The sequence below is a fragment of the Atractosteus spatula genome, chromosome 14 (assembly GCF_055471065.1).
Source record: "Atractosteus spatula isolate fAtrSpa1 chromosome 14, fAtrSpa1.hap1, whole genome shotgun sequence".
Lineage (NCBI taxonomy): Eukaryota > Metazoa > Chordata > Actinopteri > Semionotiformes > Lepisosteidae > Atractosteus > Atractosteus spatula.
Window position 1 is genome coordinate 4,183,283 of NC_142719.1, and position 10,183 is coordinate 4,193,465.

The 10,183-nt window shown below is 43.9% G+C and overlaps 1 protein-coding gene across 1 annotated transcript; it reads left to right on the forward strand.

Annotated features, from left to right (window-relative positions):
* Positions 1 to 2,922: 2,922 nt before the first annotated feature.
* On the forward strand, positions 2,923 to 9,902 carry rhd (Rh blood group, D antigen). Its single transcript, XM_088932213.1, has 10 exons — positions 2,923 to 3,189; positions 4,282 to 4,468; positions 5,473 to 5,623; positions 6,415 to 6,562; positions 7,290 to 7,456; positions 7,834 to 7,971; positions 8,668 to 8,798; positions 9,140 to 9,219; positions 9,517 to 9,590; positions 9,756 to 9,902. Exons 1-10 carry the CDS (start codon positions 3,051 to 3,053, stop codon positions 9,780 to 9,782), a joined length of 1,242 nt encoding a protein of 413 aa, XP_088788339.1. The 5' UTR covers positions 2,923 to 3,050; the 3' UTR covers positions 9,783 to 9,902.
* The last annotated feature ends 281 nt before the right edge of the window (positions 9,903 to 10,183 follow it).

The window sequence follows — 10,183 nt, forward strand, 5'->3', positions numbered from 1 at the left end:
TGCCGTCAACAGAACTTCGCTTGGCCAATCGGGACCGCCATGGACAAATCAGGTATGGGGTGGCTGGCCAATGGCGTGGCCGAGGGGGAGGACCCTGCCTCGGGTGCTGTTGTGCGCTGTTTGCGCTGAGAGAGGCCGTGCATTATCCTGACTGCTACGTAGCCGAATGACAGGATCAAGCAACCCTGCTGGCTGTGATTAGCACAGAGCGGCTCCAATGGCACCGAAAAACGACACGCAGTCGGCAACCCGTGGCCCAATGAGATCCCGAGTTAGAGTGGGCAGAGTACCGAGCTTGCCTGAGAAGAAGCGCTCTGTGACATTGTTGGAGTGGAAGCGATTGGAGGCTCCACGTCTACTGGATGTGGCCTCAGATATTCCGCATGCTTCTGCCGTGGCGTGTCTCTCAATGTGCATAACCAGAGCACTGGTCTTGGCACACAATGCAGAGAGCTGGACTTCCTATAGATCTCTAAAGCCAGGCGGCAGTTTCAAAATGCACGTTCCGTTATTCCTTGATTGTAAAATCTTAATGGTATACAAAGCTATGAGTTTGTTCTTCGCCCTGTGCAATATATTATCATGCCCGGAGCCAGAAACGCCAGATGCCAGTATATACCTGGTAAATTCTACTCGAGTTGTGAATTTTATCTGCAGTGGTTTGACTGAAGCCTGTTTGATTTTCTGGGGAGGAAAGTAAAGAGCCAGCTGCCTTCAGTCTTTCTTCTGCCTTCTGCCTTTCAGGGTCACAAGCCCTAAATAGTTCTGCTGGACCAGTAGGAGGCACTGTTCCCTCTGGATAATTGCTAACCCGACACCTCCAGGAGGAGGACAGGGAACCCCTCTTCAGCTAAGATGTCTAAACTGTCTAAAATCCTGATTACTTGGTCATTAAGGATCCCACATTTCTGGAAAATCTTACTGAAAGGCGCCGTCTCTCTGTGGTCATTAAAAATCCCAGGGTGTTTAACACCCAAGAGCAGGGGTGTAACCCTGGCGTCCTGGCCAAATTTCCCATTGGCCCTTACCCATCATGGCTTCCCAATAATCCCCATTTCTGAACTGGCTCCATCACTCTGCTCTCCTCCCCACTGAGAGCTGGTGTGTGGGGAGCAGACTGGTGCACTATGGCTGCCGTCGCATCATCAAGGTGGGGCTGCTCATTGGTGGTGGTGGAGGGGATCCCCTTTACCTGTAAGCCCTTTGAGTGGAGTGTATAGAAAAGCGCTATGTAAATATAAGCAATTATTATTATTATATTTTGTAAGAGCTGCAATGTGAACCCCAATGCTGCAATGCGTGTCCTGGCTAAATTACTGGGCTCCGGGCACAGCAATGGGCAGAATCCTTTATGTAAGGAACTCTGTGATCTTTCAGAAAGAAAAGCTTTTTATCAATGCAAGGGATTATTATTAAATCTATGAGACACGTATAATCCTAGCTAAAATCTAGACTGCTGGCATGTTTTTCTCTTTGAGGCTCGGCTTTTAATGCCCGCAGCTTTTCTCTTTGAGATTGCTGAGACTTCAGATCTGGTCTCTACCGCATCCCCCGCGCTGTTAGCTGGTAGCACGGGTGAGAGAGAGCCAGCCCTTTCCTGAAACCTCGTGAACGTCTTGTTAGTGCTTGAAGCAGAAATCGCTTGCAACTGATTCCTGCGGTTTGTCGGCGTCGTTTCATTTCATTTTTAAGTGTTGATTCCACTTTCTGTATTACTTTCCCACTGTCAACTTCCTGAACACTCTTGCTGCGTGACATTAAAAATGTTCTCAGGATGGTTTGCACAACGAAATGAATAGTACCCCTTTAAAAAAGTTATATTTTCCTTGTTTGTGTCTAACAGGGTGAAGCGAAAATTATCGTATTGTGGGTTGTTTAGTACTCGTATCGGAAAAGTAGCTTTGCCATCCATTCTAAGTCAGATGCTACCTAAAACAGTAACCTTTTATTCAATTACTCTTTACTGCAGCTCAAAAGAATTGAAGGTTTTTCCTTAAAAAAATACAACAGAAAAAATAAAAGCTTACTTCTGGTGAGGCTTTGAAATGTGCGTATTGCTGTTCTGAAATGAACCATTCTGTGAAATCAAAGTTCTTTCCTCGATGCCAAGAGTAGGTGTAAAAATAGCAGATTACTTGAATTACCATAGGTGCATCACCAAAAAAAAAATCAGTAGTAGTAGTTTAACGTCATTATTTTTAAAAAAAAGATGAAACGGACACTCGTGAAATGTAAAGATTGCAATAATAAAGCTGGTTTTCACACGCAAGCTGTCAGCTAAAATGAGAAGTTTTAGCTGCGATGAATGACGAGATTCTGATTCAGGTTTAGAACTCCCTATACGGAACACACAACTCTGCCCCCTGCTGGATAGAAGAGGTACAAAACTGATAGGTTGCCCGGCGAATTCCCAAGCAGACCGCTCGAATTCCCTAGATGAGTACTGTGCTTCTGTGAAACCCCACGAAACGTCCAGACCCAATGCCGTGTGTTCACTGTATGCATTCACTGTGTCTGTAATTCTCTCCCGTTATCAGTAACAGACGCAACTGGAAAAGAATAGATTTTATTCTCTCTATCCTGGATGCTGCACATTGGTGGTGGTGGAGGGGAGTCCCCATTACCTGTAAAGCGCTTTGAGTGGAGTGTCCAAAAATGCGCTATATAAGTGCAAGCAATTATAATTAATTATTAGACCAAATTTGTTGTCCAGCAAGGCACTACTTTATCCTACAGCAGTCCATAGCCAGCCTGTGTCACCTGAGTATAAAATGCAAAGCAGCTTGCACAAAGACCAGTATTTTACAAAAGCTCATGACCATTTGATTACCACAGAATAGTTGTGTTTGCTTTCAGTTCGGGTTCATGCTTTTTGCACTTACAGTGAGCGGAGCTGTCGAGGGCTAGTGCTTTGTCACGGGCAGATAAGGATTCTCCGTGTGCCGCCTGCACAACGCCCCCATGGCTCATGGCGAGGCAGCCCGTTTTCCCTGTGTCACTCGTGGCACACTCTTAGAGACAGCAGGAGCAATGCCCAGCAAGCACCTGTAATGGCTCCTAGATACTTTCCAAGTCTTCGGCCACACTTGCCTCTTCTGGTTCTGCTCTTGGAAACAGCGTTCATACTGGTGTTTTTCTTTTTTGCTTCCTACGATGCAAAGAATCCACCAGACCTCCACCTCTACCCTGGTAAGTTGCAGTTTCGGCACTTTCCTTCTTCTCCTGTGCGAAAAGGCATCAGACAGCTGTTCGACGCACATGCAATTGCTCACAAGATGCAGAACTGACCATTACATCCTCGTGCTCTGAGCATCACGCGTTCAATTTCATTCTCAGAATGCTTTAAGGTGAGCTACTGACAGTGGTGAAGCCTCTTGTGAGAAGATGTCTCACCAGGGCAGCTAATCTGCAGGCATCATTCTAAAGTATATAATGTAACTTGTGATACGTCAGAAGAATTACCAGCCAATATGGAGACTACAAGCACTGTGAGGATATTTAAGCTTCTGGCAGATGCAGAAGCTATATAAGCCTTTGCATGACCTGGTCTTCATTCTCCTGTCTTCCTCACCACAGGGAGGAGGAGAAATCACACTAAACCGAGCTCTGGAGCTCACACCTGCAGCTATTCGGTCTCCACTCCAGTTCCTAGTCGTAGATCCTTGCGGTGTTCTGACATTTCCACACTTTTAGCCAGCACCCGTGTGAGGCTGTGGAATTAACGGCGGGCTGCTGGCAGGTTTTGTTGGAGCTCTCTGCCCAGATGAGGTGCTGCAGTCAGAATCAGGACAGAGCAGAGCAGCAGCAAGCAGGCGATAAGGGTGATGCCTTGCTTCTGTTTACAGGAGAGCGCAGGGGAGTTCACTGCTGTCAGAGTAGATAAGACTCGGGCTTCTGTGATAAAAGGGAATATTCTGCACAGTTGAACGCCAAAAACGAAAATGTTTTTCTGAGTTTGGTGTAAACCCAGAACAATGCCATGGGTGTTTTCGGACTCTGCTGCTCTGTGGATGTGTTAGGAAGGGATCAAATCATGCTAAAGTTATAATTACATAAAGACAGGGGGGACGTCTTCCTGAGTCGTTGTCTCCTGTGTTAATGTCAGTTGTTGAACACACCACCCTTGTGCCATCTAAAGCACTTCAAATTCCTGTTGTTGCAGAAGTAATTTTCCAGAACCCTACTATGTATTTTTTTTTAGATGTTAATAAGAAGTAGATTTCCCAAAGAGTTTGTTTGAGTCCTCTTTCAAAAGCTCTTACTTCATTCCACTACCGACAGAATTCCAAGATGTCCATGTGATGGTGTTCCTGGGTTTTGGCTTCCTGGGAACTTTCCTGGCGCGATACGGGTTCAGCAGCTCTGGATTCAACGTGCTGGTGGCCGCCATGACCGTGCAGTGGGCCGTGCTGATGAACGGGTTTTTGTTTGCGTTCGGAAACAGGACAATTGTGGTTAACCTGAGGAGGTAAATGGAACTGAACACGCTGAGGTTTTGCAACACAGCACGTCCTCCAACTCTACAAAATTTCTTCTAGAAAAATATTTTGCTTCTCTTTTGTTTGTTATTATTTAGTTAACTGTGATTGTCACCTAGTTTAGCACAGTGGTGTGACAGCAGTGCTGCCTTAGAGCTCTTGGGTCTTGGGTCTCATTCTTGCCTGAGGCTCCTTCTGTGTGGAGCTTGCATGTTCTTTCCCATGTCCACATGGGGTTTCTCCCACCTCCCAAAGACTGTTGGGTAAATTAATCGGAGTCTCTCATTTGTCCATGTGTGGTCAACTGTCCATTACTGGTGTCCCATCCAGGGTGCAGAGTCCAGCCTTAAGACTTCAGACTTGTGCTTCTAGGGTGGGCTATAGGTTGTTATGATCCTCACTAGGAATAAGTAGGTTCACGCCAGTGGAAGAAGCTTCTAAGTGAAGTGTCTCACTTTTCCTGTTACGTTTCGAAAACGCTAGATTGAAAAAGAATAAAAATAAAATGTAGGAATGTAGGTTTCGGAATGATATTAAAGAATGGAGATGTGTCTCCTTCACACAGCTTGGGATTTTTAAAGATGCTGCATGAGAACTAAAAAAAAAAAGTTAATTCATTTGCTAGACAAGGCATCTACAACTCAGATAGACAAGTTACTCTTGGATTCTTCATCCAATCCCTCATCAATCAGTGTGATCGGAGTCTGTCTTTCACCACTTGCTGGCACTGCCTGTGATCTTTATCTCAAGGGATTCTCCTTCTCTACTTACATTAATTCCATGAAAGCCGATAAAATGCATTCAAAAACAAAGATTTCACAAACATTTTTCCCTCTGATGATTTTGGACATGTAAGGCAGTATTTCAGGTTTTGTTTACTTTACCCCATGAAGCGCTACAAACTGTGCATGGACTGTACAGTGCCATTAGTTGTCTTGTATCGCAAGCTCTAAAGTACTGTGCCTTGACTTCACTAACTGCTGTCTGCCATCAGCCTGGTGACGGCCAACCTGTGTGCGGTCTCAGCCCTTGTCTCTATGGGAGTCGTCTTGGGAAAGACCAGCCCCATCCAGCTGCTGCTCATGGCCCTCCTGGAGGTCTCTGGCTTCATCCTCAACCAGTGGATCCTCCTCAGGTTCCTGGAGGTAATCATTCAGCAACACAATTTTAAGCATTTTAGCAAACTTTGCAAATACCCATTTCTTTATTTTGTTGCCATTGACAACTTGCATCTTTGACATTCCTGTTGCTGTTGCTGTTTTAACTCTTCCAGCCATGAGAGAGGGCCTCACTGTGCAACACCAGATAGTGCGCAAGTGCTTGCAGTTACGCATTGTCTATTTCTAGAATCAGAGCAGCACTGGGAGGATGGTAATTGATAGTAATAGTAGTTGATGTAGCAGATCCTGGTCCCAGAGGACCTCACACCTGCTGGATTTCCTTCCAGCTGAGCTCAGTTGTCTAATTGAAACCTTACTCAAACCAGCAAGCTGCTTGATTGGGACATTTGCAAGTCATAATTCTACTCAGGAACAAGTAATAGGTTTATTCCCTGCTGAAAAGAGAAGAAAGAAAACACAACATTTCGGCCGTGGAGCCTTCTTCAAGTGTCAACTGTCAACTGACACCTGAAGAAGGCTCCACAGCCGAAACGTTGTGTTTTCTTTCTTCTCTTTTCAGCAGGGAATAAATCTATTGTTCCTTTGCAGCCTATGCGTGCTGACGCAGCTACCCACCTGAACTACACAATTCTACTCAGCTGTTTGGGATTTAGTTTTAACTCATATTTAAGACTTCTAGCAGTGTTTTTCTTATGACTGGCGTCCTGTCCAGGTTGTATCCTATCTTGTGTCCACTGTCTGCTGCGTGAGGCTCTGGGTCACTGAGACTCTGTACTGGACATACTGCTGGACAGATGCCTTTTCTTTTTCTGCAGGTAGACCTCACTGAAAGCATCAGGCAGCTCCATGTCTTTGGAACATACTTTGGGGTGATGTTCTCCTGGGCTACTTATCGGCCTGGACTACAGCCCAGACATGAAAAAGAAAAGTCTGACACCAAGATGGATTTATTCTCAATGATAGGTAGGTGCTTCAGTAACACCCCTCCTTCAAAGGGCATGACTGCCATCATTTGGGAATCATGCCCTTTAAAACCTTAATCACCTGAATCTGATACAGTAGAGTGAGTGTGTGCAGCTCTCCCTGGCCCTGCTGGGGGTTCAATTCCAGTCACGCACAGCACCACTGACGAGAGACTCTACAGCAGACTTTAATACCGTCTAGATTTCAGAGGGGGGTGACATCACTTCTGGAACTGGCTCAATGCAGTGTACCAGCCTGAGGGAGAGGTCTGCAATGACTTCGGAGTCTTGCTCTTATCGGGATTTCACAATGAACTCTTAAAACTTTTAGAGTTGCAAATTAAATCCCCGTTGGACATCTCACTTCTCACAGTATCATTCGTTTTCAGGAGGCAACTCGTGCTCAGGTATAACAGTGTGATAAAGACCAAAACTAACAGCGTTGGTGGTAATTTAAAAATGTTGGTCCGCATCAGTACCAGAAACCACTGAAGCTCAGATAAAAAGAGGCTTATCAATCTAGAGTCATATGAAACAATAAATTATCATCAATTAACATTCATGGCCGAAAATCTAGAATAAAATATTCAAACGAAGAGTCAATACTGGAAACATTGTGTATTAAAATGAGTTAATTAAGTGACTATGTTATTAAAATCTGAAAAACCAGTGTTTAAAGCACACAGATTGGTGCACAGAGTAATAACAAATCTAAATATTTGCTCTAGGGACACTGTTCCTGTGGATGTTCTGGCCCAGTTTCAACTCTGTGCTGATTGAAGACACTGCTCAGAAGATCAGTGCTGTTTACAGCACTTATTTCTCACTGGCTGCAAGCACAGTCGCTGCCTTTGGGTTGTCAGTCCTGACCAGCAAGAAAGGGAAAATAAACATGGTACTTTCCTATCCACAGTTGTACTTCATTACCCCTAGAAACCTTCCCCTATTTCATTTCTTGTTGCCCAAGATATTCTAGGTGTTCTAGAGTTTCTGTGGTTTCCTGCTCTTCCTCTGCTAGTTATCCATTAAAAATTATACCTCTCACAGAGGGATGGGAAGCTTTTCAGAGCCTGTTTTTACTAGATATGCTTAGAATACAAATCATCTTAGTCTGGCAACGTAGGCATGCATCAGCTTCTTCTATATACGATATAGATACGATGCACTTATGACAGGATAATATTCTTTTGCAGAAACTGCAAAATGTACGAAAGTAAATTCAGTGTATAAAAATAATTGTACAAAGGAGTGAAAGCAGATCCTGTTTTGCAGGTGCACGTCCACAATGCTACAGTGGCCGGAGGAGTGGCTGTGGGAACTGCGGTTACAGTCATCCAAGCGCCATGGGTAGCAATGACGATAGGGGTCATTGCTGGACTGACCTCCACTCTGGGGCTGCAGTACATTAAGGTAATGCAGAAGAGTGGGTGAGAGATAAAACCCCAGTCCGTTAAGTTAATAAATCATATAGGGGCAGGATGATTAGTCACTGCTGCTACCTTACAGCTCTTGGGTAATTGGGTTTTATGCCGAACTGGAGGGCCTGCTGTGTGGATTTTGCACGTTCTCCACAACTACTGTGGCCTCCCAGAATTCAAGGGCAGGCTGTCTAGGTGAACTGGTGTCTCTGTGTTGTCCCCCATGTGAACATGTCCTTCCTTGCTCTCGTCGTCTGCCAGGTAAATCTCAGAAAGAGAAAACTCAGTGCACTGAGGAGGGACTTCTTATGTGTAATGCCACCATGACAGCGTTCATGATTTTCAATTTTGCAAGATTTTATTTATAACGGAAAATATTTTAAAAGACCTTTAATTTCAATTTTGGATCGCCAAATCTGATCCCTTTGAGTCTGGACCACTATTCCACGGTTCTTATTCCTAGATTGGTGTGCATGTACTGTTTCTACAAGAAACTGTTTCTACAAGACAAAGTTTTAAAAATCTTGGCTTTTAAAGCAAAAGAAAAGGCAGATTCTGCTTCACTGGAAAAAAAAATGTATCCCGAGTCCCAGTTAATTTTGTTGCACTGTTTACAGTACATCTTTAAACTTGCATATATGAAAAAACTGTGAATTTTGGCTTAAAACCTGTTGCTTTTGTTTTTCAGCCATTAATGGCCTCTCTATTCCAAGTCCACGATACCTGCGGGGTCCAATATGTCCATGGTATCCCAGGAATCCTGGGCGTCTTTGCCAATATTACCATTCAACTGGCCACCAACTGGACCAGCTTTTTACTGTACGTGACACTCCACAACATAGTGTAGCGTTCTCCTCATGAAAGCAGGTGAAAAGATACAGGGCTCCAGCACCTAATCACATTTCATTCTGAGATTCGCCCTGAGTGCGTTCATTTATAAGTATCTCCTGTTACCACAACAATCGAAATGTACAATGAAAAACATACCTGTAAAAAAGATCGTTAAAAATAATTCCAACACAGACGTCGGCCAAGATGACGATCCAGGTTATTTTAGGGTTCAATCAGTTCGTGTTGCATTGAGAGACTTCTTCTCCCAGCTTTCTGTGCTTGCCCAAGCTGTTCTCTTTGTCTGAGCCCTTCTTCATCGTCTCTTGCAGCACTGCGAAAGAGGCCGTGTTCCAGCTCACTGCCCTCTCAGTGACTGCTGCTCTCAGCCTCATTCTGGGACTGGGAACGGGTGAGTGATGGAAGATTTGGCTTGTCAGGTGCAATTCCTTAACATATAGATTAACACCACATGCACACTGCTTGTTAACCGTGTGTGACTATACACACAGAGAAAGCAAGTTCTCTAGACAAGGTGACAAATCATTTGATGTCTGGTCTGGCCTATTCAGTTGTAAACGGTTAGGTCATACAGAATTGTTATGTCCTTTAACTGTATATTGTGATTCCATGTGCACAGACATACTCTGAATAAAAAAACTGCCTTGGACATTGTTAACGATCAATAATGTTTATTTTTCTACATTAGGTTATCTTTTAAAATGGAACTTTTGGAAGGCACCTCATGATAAGAAGTGCTTTGATGACCAAGCCTATTGGAAGGTAAGGAATAGTGCATTATACCACTTGCATCAGCGATGTCCTTCCTGTGCTACATACTGCGCAGGACCCAGCTGTCAAACACAATGTTCCCAAGCTACAATTCCAATTTGCTATGAAATGATAATTATAAGCTATTGCTAAACACACACCTGTTCTCTCTTACAGTTTCCACACCTGGCGATGAAACTCTAACACAGCTCTAAAGCGGTCTGATGGACTCTTCTAAACTGGAAATGACAATATAACCTTATTCAAGGGAAATATATGTAAATTTTGTATGGAATACATGTATTTTTTTTCATATTTTATAAATGCTCACTCTGTTTTCTTTGCTAAAATTGGGTTGCCAGTAGATTCTGATTGCTCTGGCTAGATGTTGCAATGAACTGAGCTTTAGCTAGTTTAGCTAGTATACAGTATGTCCCTGTAATGGAAAGAGTGTTCAATCTATTGGAGCTCTGAACATTTGCCTTACTTTCAATGAACGTCTTTGCAGTCACAAAAGAACTGAAGTTTAGTTACTTACAAAGACAAAACGTTTCTGAACTTAGCCTACTCAGGCAACAAGAGGAGAATTGCGCACTGAGGAACAA

Coding starts and splice junctions, on each gene's coding strand:
- rhd (XM_088932213.1), top strand. CDS start 3,051: ATGGCTCCTAGATACTTTCCAAGTCTTCGGCCACACTTGCCTCTTCTG. Junction 3,190..4,281: donor AGACCTCCACCTCTACCCTG/GTAAGTTGCAGT, acceptor CACTACCGACAG/AATTCCAAGATGTCCATGTG. Junction 9,220..9,516: donor CATTCTGGGACTGGGAACGG/GTGAGTGATGGA, acceptor TTTCTACATTAG/GTTATCTTTTAAAATGGAAC.